Here is a 15,033-nt window from a genome sequence, read left to right on the forward strand (position 1 = left end):
CGGCGAGGTTTTCCTACTTTACGTCTTTCAATCCTTCTTACTCTCTATAATCTATTCTCATGCTCTCGAGCAAGTTACTTTCAACCGAGACAATCCATCGACACCAGGTAGCTATAGTAGATTCACATCAACCGTGCAATTTGATGTCTAGGCCCGTCCCTTACGACGCTCCTGATTGGCTGTTGATAAGCCAATCACAGGTTTGGAAACTCTCAGTCTCTCTCGAGAGTTCACAGAGGTAGGATGTGTGTGTTCCACCTCTCCTGAGGTATACGTTTGAAAGACGTATCCCTCAGGAAAGAAGGAACACATCCTGCCTACGTGAACTCTCTCGAGAGACAGTTTCCAGCCCTGTGATTGGCTTATCAACAGCCAATCAGGAGCGTCGTAAGGGACGGGCCTAGACATGATATGCACGGTTGATGTGAATCTACTATAGGTACCCTTCCCTCTCTCCCTCCCTCCCTCCCTCCCTCCCTCCGCCACACAGGTGCGCGCCACGTTTCTTCCGACCTTGGGAATCCGCCCGTTGTAAACAAGAAAATGAAATTACTAATTGATAAAAGGACGTAAGAGGTCTCAAAAGAAATCATCCTAACCTCCGGAGATAACACAAACATCTTCGGCTGCCAGCAGTCAGAACGGTACCATCATAGTGCCATTCTTGGCTCGCCGTCATGGTTGACATTCTTACTGGCACCCGCGGGAAAGTTGGTTATAGCGGGATTTCGAGTTTTCGTCGGCGTCTCTCTCATCTGCGAATGGGTGCCAATTACCAACGGAGAGAGAGAGAGAGAGAGAGAGAGAGAGAGAGAGAGAGAGAGAGAGAATATTTAGGTTTTTGTAAGGCAATCTACGTCAGGCTACATACACCAAGAGGACCTAACTACGTTTGACTCTTTCAGAAGTTTAGCTCAATTTCAGAAATTGACAATTTTGGTGGCAGACGGAGGAGAACGATTGAACGCGTGACATACAGCGAAAACAATGTGTTGACATTTCGTAGTATATTTAAAACAACGGACGTCTATTCGAGTCATTCGGGTTCTAATTTGAAGCGTTTAAGATAAAAATCAATCACCTGAGTAGGGAAAAATTCAAGTACGATTATATCCGATTGAACTCGCCTCCGAGGCTTTGAACTGTGTGAACATAATCACCTTAACTCTTCGCGAAATATATTTTGAACTTAAAAGGGAATAAAATACCTACCAACCAGTAGCGTAGCTACTGCCAAGCTGATAAGAGTGAGAGTGGAGAGTAATCGTTCAGTTATATTACGTCGAACAGGTGAAATTCTTTGGAGCATTCCTTTCAAAAGTCAGACATTCAACAGTTATGAAGCACGAAACTCGGTGGTTTTATATAATAGTGGATGACTATCATAAACGTTGCAATTTTTGGGTGATTAAAAAGAAACGCATACACATACATACATACTATATATATATATATATATATATATATATATAGATATATATATTTTATATATATCTATATATATATATTATATATATATAATATATATATATATATAAAATATGAAAGGATTAAAATCCTCTCAAAACTTTAAAAGGTGCTAGTCACATTTACCCTGAGAGAGAGAGAGAGAGTGAGAGAGAGGATGATTTTAGCTGAACCTTACGACATTACTACGAAGTCTCTCTCCCTATGATGCTTGCCACGATTCAGTTTCTAACTATAGATTTTGAGAGAGAGAGAGAGAGAGAGAGAGAGAGAGAGAGAGATGATTTTTCTGAACCTTACTACATTACTACGAAGTCTCTCTCTCTCTCTCCCCTTATGATGTTTGCCACGATTCAGTTTCTAACTATAGATTTCACAGACTCTCGGTGTCAAGTTTTTTTTTTCTTTTTTCGGGCAATTGATCTCAATAGTTGGCAGTGAGAGTGCCGCTTGCTCCCTTAACTTAGAACGCAAGTTATTTTGAAAGGCTGCCTTTTCAAAGATATACTATATAAGGAAGCTTGAGACGCAAATAAACGTCCAAATGACTACCCCAAAATCCGGTCATTTTTCCTTAGACTATTTTTTTTCTCTCAGAAATGTTCCTTCGTCTCGCAACACTTGAGTGGACGGTTCAGTTGTTTACAAATTTTGTGGGTGATCGAAAAAAATGAATCAGTTATTAAGTTATAAAATGAATCACTTAAAAAAAGTAAAAAAATGCGCCGAAGTTTCTTCAGCGCAATCGAGTTTTCTGTACAGTGTACGTATAATGCTGTATGAGCCGTGGCCCATGAAGCTTTCAGCCACGGCCCGGTGGTGGCCTTTCCTATAGCGTTGCCAGACACACGATTTAGGCTAAATTTAACCTTAAATAAGATAAAAAAAAAAAAAAAAAAAACTACTGAGGCTAGCGGGTTGCAATTTGCTATGTTTGATGACTGGAGAGTGGATGATCAACATACCACCTTGCAGCCCTTTAGCCTCAGTCGTTTTTAAGGTCTGAGGGCTGATAAAAAAGTGCGGAAGGACAGACAAAGCCGTCACAATAATTTTTCTTCTACAGAAAACTAATAAAACAGAAATGTCAGTTTGGAATGAACCTGATTACCAGACGCCAGAGGTGTTCCTGAATATGACACAATAGACCTTACTGCTCAGTCAGAAGTGCGCCAAAACGATAACCCTGAGTGATTCAATATGGGATCCACACACTGATATACGAGCCATTTTGCCTCAGAAAGTGCTTCTACGTTATATTGACTTGACACCTGGAGATAGAAATCTGATTTCCAAGTGATGGGAGCGAAGAAATCATGGATGTGGTGGATGTGTTTGCCTAATATGTTATGTATAACCTTCAGTCGTTGGACGAAAAATAGTTCCGATACTTTACTATTCTAAAACTTTTCAGTATCACATTACTCCACAACCATTATTTATTTGTGCTTACACACCAAACGCCCACTCCTCCACAGACACACTCAAAAAAGTCCTGGGTTTCCTGCATGTGGTCCACAAATAACTGTTTGAAAATATAAATGATTTTGACCAATGCTTTCGACTCCAAATATTGTTCACATACTGGGAATTGTTTTCAGAATTAAACTTTCATCTCACTGTATGTTAGTTACTCTGTCTTTATTCTCACAGCTGCACCAACGTAACAAAATGCAAAAACAAGTGTTTCAAAAAGCAGTTCTATTAGTTATGGTCTCTTTTCGCAAATATATTGAATAAAATGAGCCAAAATAATTTTTCCCAACTCATCACAGGGGGCATCCAGAGTGACATCGTAAACAGAATCGAGATTTGAGTTTGATTCACATCTTACTTTGTTAAATTGAGTGGAAAATATTCGAAAAAAAAAATGGTATTACAAACGTTGATAGTACATTTGCGAAAAGAGACCATAACTAAATAGAACTGCTTTTTGAAACACTTGTTTTTTGCATTTGCTTATGTTGGTGCAGCTGTGAGAATAAAGACAGAGTAACTAACATACAGTAAAATGCAAGTGTAATTCTGAAAACAATTCACAGTATGTGAGTAATATTTGGATTCGAAAGCATTGGTCAAAATCATTTATATTTTCACACAGTTATTTGTTGACCACATGCAGGAAACCCAGGACTTTTTTGAGTGTTGGTATGTAAGCACAAATAAAAAATTAGTACCAAAAACGATAATGAATAAGATCGAGACACAAAAGGTGCAGTGAAAAAAGTAAATGCTTCAAACGAGGAAAGCCCCAAGACGATGAAAAATGGTAATGCAACGAAATACACCGCAAATGGGTAATTCTAGGCAATAACTCCGCACGGAGCGAAAGGAACGTTCCCACAAATACGACAGCCACCAGGGACTGGGGCGTCAAATGTATTTCGCCGTGTTTAGTACTGTCCCCTGGGGGTTAATTACTGTCCACTTAAAGGTTAAATTCTTAATAAGCAACCCAAATACTATAGGAAACGGTAATTTCCAAAGAAATGCCCGACGACACGGAGTTATTACCTAGACCTAACCAAGCGACAGCCTATAACCAACCTAACCTAGCGGGCAGCATTCTTCGAAATGTGGGAGATAAGTGTTGTTCTTCACCCTTACTCTTCACATCACAAGGGTTTTGGAGCTATAGCATTTTGAGGAGGCAATTGACTGTAAGAACCTTTCATGAATCATGTCTGTTGACAACTAAGCAAATGATCTCTCACTGAAAGAACCAGTAACATTTTCAAACCTTTCGCGAAGAGTCTCACTATTGCCGATTCAAGGGAATATGTCGCCGCTTCTTCTGACAGTTCATCACAAGAGCAATAACACCTGTCTGTCTTTATGTCACGGTGTTGATCAGAGCACTGAACATTAATCATTGGTGGTATCTCGATAGAGTCCTGGTTTCGAGGAAACCAGCAGAGGTTGTGGCGGGTTTACTTATACTTCACTCGAGTGACATCATCCGTCCATCTTCATGTCCTCATGTCAACCAGAAGACTGAATTGAAGACTGATGTCTTCAGGAAGTTTTGGTTTCGAGAAAATCGACGTCAACGATGATTTGCTCTTTGGTATTTTTGTAATTGTCTCAAATTAACTCAAACCATAGTTACCAGTTAGTGTTTATGTCGATGAAAACGCACCCTGTGAATTGGGGAAGAAAATCATTGATCTTGCGGTCGTAGATTGTAAACCAAAAAGGGGATAAAACCTTTATTCAACGATGGAAAAACAAAGTGAAAATAACACCAAAGAACAAATACGGCGAGTTGGCGTTGTGAATATAAGTTAAGATACTAATACGAAGAACAGAGAAAAAACACGACTCGAGTCTCTTTCAAATGTTCTGACACATCTAAAATATAGAAACCGAACGATCGAAATCTGTAAACAGCGGCACCACACGCACTGTGGCAGAACGGCAAAAAATAATAATAATAAATAAACAAATAAAATAAAATAAATTAATTACTTAACAATATCATCTGTAGAAACGAAACACTAACAATGTAAGAAAATCTTATTGGTTGAACAATGGAAAATGGAAACCACGATTAAGCAAATGGGAAATGTGGGTGAAACGTCACAGGCAGAAACTACGCCAACAAATAAAAAAAAAAATGCACCAGTTATGAACAGATACGAATAGAAAACTCTGGAATAAAGAGACACTGAGTCGTCTTGCCAAAACCACGAAAACAAAATTAGGAACGCAGTTTACACCACCCAGCACCAATATAGCATTCTATAATGAAACCGAAATGCATTTGATGATGAAATGAGACAAACTCTTGGACACCAATCACATTGAGGATTTAAGGAAGTGAAGATAGTGCACTAAAGGATTTTGTACAATAAATATTTTGAAAAATTTATTTGGGTTGAATATGGAATTTAGGCCAAAGCCAAGCACTGGGACCTATGAGGTCATTTAGCGCTGAAATGGAAATTGACAGTAAAAGGTTTGAAAGGTGTAACAAGAAGAAAACCTCGCAGTTGCACTATGAATCAAGTGTTAAGAGAGGGTGGAAAGTAAGATGAAGAAAGAGAATATGAAAGGAGGTAGAGTAAAAGGAACGAAAGTGGTTTCAGCTAGGGGCCGAAGGAACGCTACCGAGAACCTTAAGTAATGCCTACAGTGCACCGCATAAGGTCCACTGACGGCACTACATCCCTACGGAGATTCTGAGTAATTAGAAATTGATGAACCGCGCCAATAAACCTATATGTCAAGGCCTGGTCATATATCAAGACTACGTCATAATTGACAGTAATAGTGAAGAGGCGAGAAGCCTACACGGCCATTATGACCTTTCATATTATGTTATTAAGGCGATCACTTTCACAAGTAATAAAGTAAATTAATTTGAAAGAGAGAAAAGTCTTTAATGATAGACATTCATTACGGATTGTTTAAGCCATTTCAAATAAATTAGGGGAAAACAGCTTGTTCCTTCAATAATGAAAGTAGGATAAATAATGACAGAATAAGGGGAGTGAATGCGTGAACTGTTAAAGAAATAACAAAACAAAGTTAATATTGTCCGTTCGTTGTTGACGAAGTCACGGTTCTTATGTTTAAATGTGAGATAATTATGGCTGGCTCGAAAATCCGTAAAGGAAAACGGGAACTGCATAGTTAAAATATTCAAGATTCAAAAATGAGGTGACTTGCTTCATGAAAACGAAAAAATATGGCGTTGTAACAAACAAATACCGAAAATGGGTATAGACACGATGGGGTATTAAACAAAAAGAATAAACAATTTCTAGATGATTTTGGCGTAAGGATTAATTATTCTTACTTAAAAAGATCAAGGTAAAAGAAAAGTTAAGGTAAACATCTTTCTCCCAAAACTTCAAACTGAAATAAACTTCGAAATTTCAAAAAGATTCGTTATGAGGAAACTTTTGAAAAAAATAGACCAAGACAAAAACATATTGTCATACCGATTTATTTTCCAAAGAAGATAATCAAACATACATAAACGCCCAGAACATCATTAATACACTGACCGTGACAAGATTGCATGTAAAAAAAATTTTTTTCAAGAACAAAGGAGATAAACAACCATTAGGAACATATTAACCAATGTTAAACTTGTCATGTCATTTCTGTCAAAAAATGACTGAACCAGCAATGCATTAAAAACTGGCTGAACATCTCGAAATATGCAATATTTCACCCCGAAATAGGTTCAATATTGTGTTCTGAAAACTTTGGAGAGTGATACGTTTAATACATGTGCTAGTTACGTCATGACTTGAAATGGAAGGTCGTTGAGAGCGATTCACTATACTCTGTTTTTTTTTTTTTTCATCTGTCCATCCGCCTGCGGTGTTTTTGTATGGTAACACTGCGTCCCGGTCTTTAGATAGTTACGCTATTTGTAAGTTTTAGGTAAATAAAAGGATATCTGGGTGTACATTTGCAACTGAAAAGTGTTTTAATGATTTACTTTATGCGAATTACACCATTAATATTCGAAATAGGATATTATTATAATCGTTGAATGTAAGCGGAATGTAATCATCTAAAGCCCGGGACGCAGTGTTACCATACAAAACACCACAGGCGGATGGACAGATGAAAAAAAAACAGAGTATAGTATGGTAGGTACTGTCCCAAAAGCAGGACTTGAAAACCTTAGGTCAAAAGCTATAAAACTGCCTCAAAATCTTTGCTACTGATGAGGCAGATGGAGGAGTATGCCAGTATTCAATTATCATGATTGATGAAAACAAGAAGTTAAGTGTGAGTTTATTGCATCTGATTAGCAATTTTACATTGTTATGGAAGACAACGAATATATAACGCCCAAAATAGAGATCACAATGAAGGACGACAAGGAGGAATCACAAAAGTAACTTGTAATCTCTTGTTAAATCTACAATAAAATTCTTAATTACTCTTGGCAACTAATCTACTGTACCACAAATCCTGAACACTACATTTTCTGTAGGCTCTCGAGCTCAAAATTTAATTTCCATTTGCTTATGTTGAATTTAGGAGATTGCTCTGTTCTCTTAATATTTTCCCAACCTTCCGGTAGACTACATTCGATGACCATTTACAATGTCATATTATGTACCGAAAACAGAGCAAAAAAGAACTAGTACGTATGTCAGGCCCGTACCGAGGGAGGGGGAGGGCGGGGGGGGGGAGCGGAATCGAACGACTCCCCCCCACAAAAAATTTCTGGAAGTCCATATTTTCTGTGACTATACTTTTCATTGAACTGTACTTACAAAGTAATAAATAATTAATATTTTTTTGTTAAGTCAAAGTATATAGTAACATAACAACAAATAAAGTAATATGCATGTTATCTTTAACATAATAAATGAATCAGTCTATAAAACTGAAGAGGTATTCTAGAATTTCAGAGCAAACTTTTAACATTATAAGGAAAATTCTGTTAACCAAAGTCATTCGTACTTTGAATAACATCTAATCGGGTAGAAGGGCATGGACCGCATACCCAATTTTTCTTCTTAATATAACTAAAATAACAATGATATTTATTAAAGAAAAGGTCCAGTTTTGGGAAAAACGATGCAACAACAACCGCCCGCCCCCCCATAAAATCTCTAGGTACGGGCCTGTATGTACACTTAAAGGTATGTTAATCAGTTTAACGCTCAAAAACTAAACATAAAATATATAGTATTTTATGTAATCAATCATATATAACAATCACATACATCTGTTTCTTTCATTTTCCTAATATTATGCATAATAAGGATAAATACACAATATTCAATCTTGAAAAGCAAGTTTACAGCATATATGAAACTAAATTATTTGACAATAACCAATGTAGAACAATCTATTTTCATTTTGAGAAAGATTCCACCAAATTAGTCTTCCTGGCTCTGCTTTTTTTGGATATCATCAACCTATCAAAAGAAGACAAAATGTGTGTCACATACGTGTGTTGCAATGATTTCCAAATTCATATGTAAACACTTTCAATCACACCATCTCACACATATACGTGTATATATATATATATATATATATATATATATATATATATATATATATATATATATATATATATATGTATGTATATGTATGTATGTATATGTGTGTGTGTGTGTGTGTAAATAAGTGCTATTAAAACAAGATACCCACCAATATTTCTACCTATGTTAATTTTTATTCTGATCATAGTAATGAAGTCAAGAAATCAGTTTTAGGCATTACGCAAATGTAGCCCCCAATACATAGATGATGAAATAGATATAATTAGGAATACAGGTAGGAAATTCCAATATCCTAACTCTTGTGTTACAATGCATTAAAAGCTGTAAAAAAAATTCATGTTAACAAAGAAACTTTTAAAAAACTGTTTTATTGGCATTAAAAGAATAATTTCAAAAATATTCCCCATCTACTTAAGAATTTTGGAGTTAAGGTAGCACTTAAGAAAAATAACACAATCAAGCGTGTACTTATAAAGAACTCGCCTGACAATACTCAAGGATGCGTATACCAATTTCCATGTAATTCTTGTGATAACTTTTATACTGGTCAAGCTGGAAAAACATTGGAAAAGGTAATTAAAAGCATAAAACGTGTGTAAGAAATGCACAGGTGGACAGTGGAATTTCTGTACACGTTCATGTTGGTGAAAACAATCATACGCAAAATAAACAATGCAATTATTCACTCACGCAGGAGAATCCACCTGTCCATATTTGAGAATCCCTTGGAAATATTTCGATTTATGAACAACCTTTGAATCTTTAGCCAAAGAAATCCACATAGCACTTGAACCCGAAAAAACAACATAAGAATTGCTCAACATAACTATAACTCACCGTTTTATCAAGGGCACGTAGCTGCCAAGACCAGGTTCTTGGGTAGACGAAAGGTTTCACGTCATCAGGTGGACCCAGAGAGGGCATGTAGCACACCAGAGGGAGGCCAAACATATTTCGTCTAACTTCATTATGGCCACGAAAATACTCTTTGATCTTCTCTGCAACCTGGGAAGAAGATATTCTCGAAGTTATCGATTTCATGGTGATAGTCACTTCTTTTGCTCGTGTTACTTTATTAAATACATGCAAGAATTGCATTGGTAATAGAATTGCATATCAGGTAAGGAAGGGAATTACGAAGTAGCTAACATGTAGGTATAGGTAATTAATCTTTAAATTATAATACAAATTTGTTGATAAAGAACGTTGCGAGCACTGAAATATAAGATTTCAAACAAAATGTAAGATACAAAGACTAGAAATGTTAAAAAATTATAATAAGAAGTAAAATATCTAAGAAATTCCAAGGAATCGGGTAGTTTACCATATTTCTGTTTTGCATATTGATTAATGTTTTATGCATAAAGCACCAAATTGCATCTGATGTTACTGATCTTTACCGATCTGTACTGAATCTCTATCAAACTTCTAATTGTGTTCACCTGATAAAGGAACTTAATCATATTTCTAATCATTCATTGGATGCTTCTGTCCTTTGAAGTCAAAGTCTGTGAGTCTTTGGGGTCTATGACCACTGCCCAATTTCAATGGGCGTCTCACGGTATCTGTATATTCTTAGTACTGTACTAATACTGACTAGATCATGGCTACAGTTCAGATACAACTGGGAAACACTGCAACTGTTCATTGGTTGGCTGTGTGGGTGGTCTAGATTAAGGTGGCCTAATTCCAGCACAGGTTCTTGCTTAACACTGCTCGTTAGGAGTGGCAAAGCAGTTGAACAATCGGCCACAAATATGGCAGCATAATTGCATCGCTATAAAAACGTATGAAATTGATGCTAACCATTACGCTGTTGAAAAGTGACCGTGATTCGGTTGCAAATTCGATTCGAGGGCAGTGTTTCAAAATCTGCGCTAATATTCGACCTTGAATTAGCAATTAAAAAATTATACCACGATGAATTCACAAAATGCTACACACGATGATGTAGCCACTTCAAGGTTCACCACCATGACATTCACCGTGACCCATGTAGTTGACAGACTTTCCGAGTAAATTATAAAGCATTTAGAATCCTAAACCAAACTCTCCACCTTGTCATCTTGAAAATCTCTTGTCTCTACCTCTTCAGCTAGTAATGGTTAACTACTATTACCCATCTGATGACGAAATGGAGCCACTCTATAGGCAACGAAGACTACAACTAATGCTGATGCTTGTCTTTGTATTCCTTCACTAACTGAAGTGCCATGGAGACTTGCTCATGGAAACTGTTCTCTTTATGCATGCTGGATTGACATATATACTTTGTTTATAAATATAAAATAATGACATTGAAAATTGATTTTAAAAAATAGAGATACTGGAGCTACAGATACTCTAACTACCCAAGGACCTATTTTCTATGATTAAAACGGGTACATTCTGGGACTCAAATAGTCTAACTAGTGTACAATGTAATTCAATAATTAAAGAAGTTTCCTCTCACAGTTCTTACATATTAAGACTTCCTTTGCATCGATGTTATACTTTACACTGCTATTCTACCGAAATAGTAAGTTTTGAGCATGTAAAAAGGAATAATTATGGCCAGCCTCCTCAGTTGCCAGTTAGTATAACTTAACATCAAACCGACGAAAATTTGACATTTCACTTTAGGTGACCACTGCACTTGCGCTGTAGTCCAATTATGGAAAAAGCCAGAGATACATACCGATGCTGGATCACTTTCCCATCTCTGGAAGTACCACAGACGCTGAAACATGGAGAAAGGGCCACACCCTTCAGTAGCCTGCAAGTACGCGCAAGTTACCTGCTCACTGTTCTCCTCTTCCTGCGAGTCAGTTCCATACAGTGCCGGTAAATCCAGTCTAACAAAATAAAATTAAAATTGATTGAATTATTTAAAAGATAGATTGATTGATTGATGTATAGATTTTAGACACACATGCCAAGCACTGGGGCAATTCAGGGTACTTTTACTAAGCCTATGTTTGTTGTTCATCAATACTGCCATGATATTCCACTTGATGATCTTTGCTCCTTCCTTGACCGACCTTATGGCAGCAAACTGAAGGAATTTGAGATATCCCTTTGGCAAAAGCTTCCCAGAAGGTTCAGGTCTCCGAAGGTTCTCCCATACTTGACGTTGGATCCTGTCAAATGTTTATCAGCGCTGGATGCTCCCAAAACAATTAAGTCTCTCATCTGGCTGCCGGATGACGCACCTACCTACAGAGGTCAACATTTGATAGAGAAATATAATTAATTTTCTCAAGGGAAATCCTTCAACAGTTAGGAGTGAATCTATCATATAATTCATTGCAACGTGTGAATATCAACAGTTAGGAGTGAATCTATCATGTAATTCATTGCAACGTGTGAATATCAATGATCAAAAAGCAAATAAAAATGCATTTCCCTTATCAGTGGCTAACTAATATAATTACACATACATATGTGTGTATGTGATGTGTGTGTATATATACATATATACATTATGCCATTTTGGATTCGTGGTTAGAGGGTATTTCACATTTAATAGGTAGTCCACAAAATCCATGAACACTATCCTCTCAATTTGCTGATGGTCATTATTTGTATTATTTCACACACACTACACACACACACATATATATATATATATATATATATATATATATATATATATATATATATTATATATATATATATGTGTGTGTGTGTGTGTGTGTGTGTGTGTGTATGTATGTATAACTGAATCACGAAAGTTTGGAATATGATAAATCCAATTTAAAGGTATAAGCCACGAAGATAAAAAAAACAACGGATTTTCCGCAAGATCTTTCGACGTTCAACGTCCTTTACTTAGCAGATAAACTGACATGAGGAATTGACAGTACAGGAAAGCTGGTATAACTGACAGATAGGGATTATAAGGAGATTAGTACCTAGAATTCGGCACACCTGGAGAAAGAGTAACCTTTCCAAACAATCATAAACATGGGTACAATTTAAAAAACAAAAAGATTAAGTCAATCTGCTCAGACACATGGGCAAGACAATTAAAGGATAATATAGGGTGACAGCTATTCAGAACTTTGGTAAACAAAAACTTATTCACAATACATATTCACAATATATTAAACATACATATACAACGAAGATATCTCTAAGGCAACTAATTTGTATTTAAGTCTGTAATTATATCTTTGAGGTCATTCTTAAACATGTTACAAATGCAACATTGTTAAAAGTCTTTAAGGTCAACCTTGTTTTTTCCTATAATAACACACTAAAAGGAATGTTAATAAAAAAAATGGGCCCAGGGAAAGCAACAACATAATATATAAAATTCCATGTTTGGACTGCCCTTCTTTTTATCTCGGACAGTCGAGCAAGGGCTTAGAATAGAAGTAAGATTAAGCTAACATAAATATTCTGTAAAAACTGGGCAAACATCTAATGCAATATTCATTCATTTAAGTGAAAACCACCGAATAAATTGGATTGGTAGTTCAGTAATTGCAAGGTCAAAAGATGTCTTATCACGAAATCTTTTAGAATCCGCTGTAATACAACTTACTTCACATTGTAATTTTAATATCAGTCGTGGCCTGTTTCATTTAGACCCTTGCATTTGTAACATGCTTAAGAATGACCTCAAAGATATAATTACAGACTTAAATACAAATTAGTTGCCTTAGAGATATCTTCGTTGTATATGTATGTTTAATATGTATTGTGAATATGTCTTGTGAATAAATTTTTGTTTACCAAAGTTCTGAATAGCTGTCACCCTATATTATCCTTTAATTGTCTTGCCCTTGTGTCCGAGCAGATTGACTTAATCTTTTGGTTTTTTAAATTGTACCCATGTTTATGCTGGTTCGGAAAGGTTACTCTTTCTCCAGGTGTGCCGGATTCTAGGTACTAATCTCCTTATATTCCCTATCTGTCAGTTATACGAGCTTTCCTGTACTGCCAATTCCTCATGTAAGTCAGTTTATCTGCTAATTAAAGGACGGTGAACGTCGAAAGATCTTGCGGAAAATCCGTTGTTTTTTTTTTCCTTCGTGGCTTATACCTTTATATATATATATGTATATATATATATATATATATATATATATATATATATATATATATATATAAGATAATCCTAAGTGGGCCCCCAATTAAAGATTTCTAGACCCGCCACTGAAAGGAGAGTGAGGGCAGTGGATTCAAAACTTCAGTAACACAACCGAACACTATGAAAAAGGGCGCGAAATGAACTTACCTCCGCATAGAAATACGCAGCAGCTAATGACATTCGTGACTGGAAGTTCTGGGACGCTGTTCTTGTTCCTTCTTCGCCTCGATGCTCAGAAGACAATCCTAGGCTGGATGCGAATGACGCCGTTGTCTCAGAGAGCAACTTGCCTAAATCCGCTGACAAATGCGTGCTGCGTAAGAGAGGTCATCTATAAATGATTAATTCATTATTCTTTTTTTTTAATAAGTGAACTCTCTTCTTTCTATATTATCTTTTACCTTCTCTTGCTTCTTCGTAATTAATACCATAATCTTTAGAAGCTAGAATTTCAAGTCAGTGTTACCTGTGGGCTTGTTCCGAAAGAATATGGTTCATTTTCTGAATAACTAACAACAATAATAATAATAATAATAATAATAATAATAATAATAATAATAATAATAATAATAATAAAGCTAACTGCTAAGTTAATTTAAATATTCATATGATTACTTCGATCTTAGTGCGAATGTGAACCATAATGGCTTGGAAAACCCTCGTGATATCATAATGAAATGATGTGACTACACTTTGTTATTTAATTGCTACGAAGTTACGACAACGGTAGCTAAAGCAAAATGTGCCAGAAACTTTCATTGCATTTAATATTCATTAACTACAATGGAATTGGGCACAGTTCAATAATATCAAGAGAGACTAACCTTCCAATATGACATGCCAGTGAAGAAACCGCTTGCCTGCCTTCAGACTCATCCGGTGACGAAAACTCCATAGACAGGGTGTGAAGAAGACGTCCGCATAACTCCTTGGGACCCCGAGGTACGTAATCATTCTGGCCGACTATTCTTCGCACATCTTCCAACACCTGATTTCGAAGAACAATCATTCTTCAGTTGGTGAAATCATGGAAGTGATCAAAAGAATTTCATTTTCCATGATGGAATGTTGATGGGTTACTGAGGTCATTTTGGACTGAGAACGAATTTCTGGATGTCTGGCAGACACCCATAAAAATGCACACACACATATAATATATATATTTATATATATATATATATATATATAATATATCTATATATATATATAATATTATATATATGAGTCTGTGTGTGTGTACTTAATTTCCCACATTTAGAATTTTACCCCATTTTACGTGTTATAACAGTATTTTCATATTGTCATAAAGTAATGTGCATATTATTTTTCAAATCATCCCCAATTTCATAATCCTATGATAGAGTTCCAGAGGATGTGGGATATATTAACTAAAATATATCCACTCACTGCAATTCGTTCCTTTTTAATTTCCCGATAGAATTATTTCTCTCCCAACATATTCTGATGGAATACACGATATATAACCAAAAACATTTCGATTCA

General features: G+C 36.0%; 1 protein-coding gene across 5 annotated transcripts in view; it reads right to left on the reverse strand.

Moving 5' to 3' along the window:
• Positions 1 to 6,400: 6,400 nt before the first annotated feature.
• The window catches only part of LOC135204057 (glutamine-dependent NAD(+) synthetase-like), a 71,634-nt gene continuing 63,001 nt past the window's right edge, over positions 6,401 to 15,033 (reverse strand). For all 5 annotated transcript variants that reach the window (XM_064234023.1, XM_064234026.1, XM_064234025.1 and 2 more), the window contains exons 9-14: positions 14,355 to 14,518; positions 13,678 to 13,843; positions 11,474 to 11,648; positions 11,131 to 11,287; positions 9,291 to 9,458; positions 6,401 to 8,363 (exon numbers count right to left, since the gene is read on the reverse strand). In XM_064234023.1, coding sequence (XP_064090093.1) covers positions 11,475 to 11,648; positions 13,678 to 13,843; positions 14,355 to 14,518 — 504 coding nt within the window. In that variant the 3' untranslated portion in view covers positions 6,401 to 8,363; positions 9,291 to 9,458; positions 11,131 to 11,287; position 11,474. The remainder of the gene's footprint in view (positions 8,364 to 9,290; positions 9,459 to 11,130; positions 11,288 to 11,473; positions 11,649 to 13,677; positions 13,844 to 14,354; positions 14,519 to 15,033) is intronic.

This window comes from Macrobrachium nipponense, chromosome 44 (assembly GCF_015104395.2).
Source record: "Macrobrachium nipponense isolate FS-2020 chromosome 44, ASM1510439v2, whole genome shotgun sequence".
In the NCBI taxonomy this organism is placed as follows: domain Eukaryota; kingdom Metazoa; phylum Arthropoda; class Malacostraca; order Decapoda; family Palaemonidae; genus Macrobrachium; species Macrobrachium nipponense.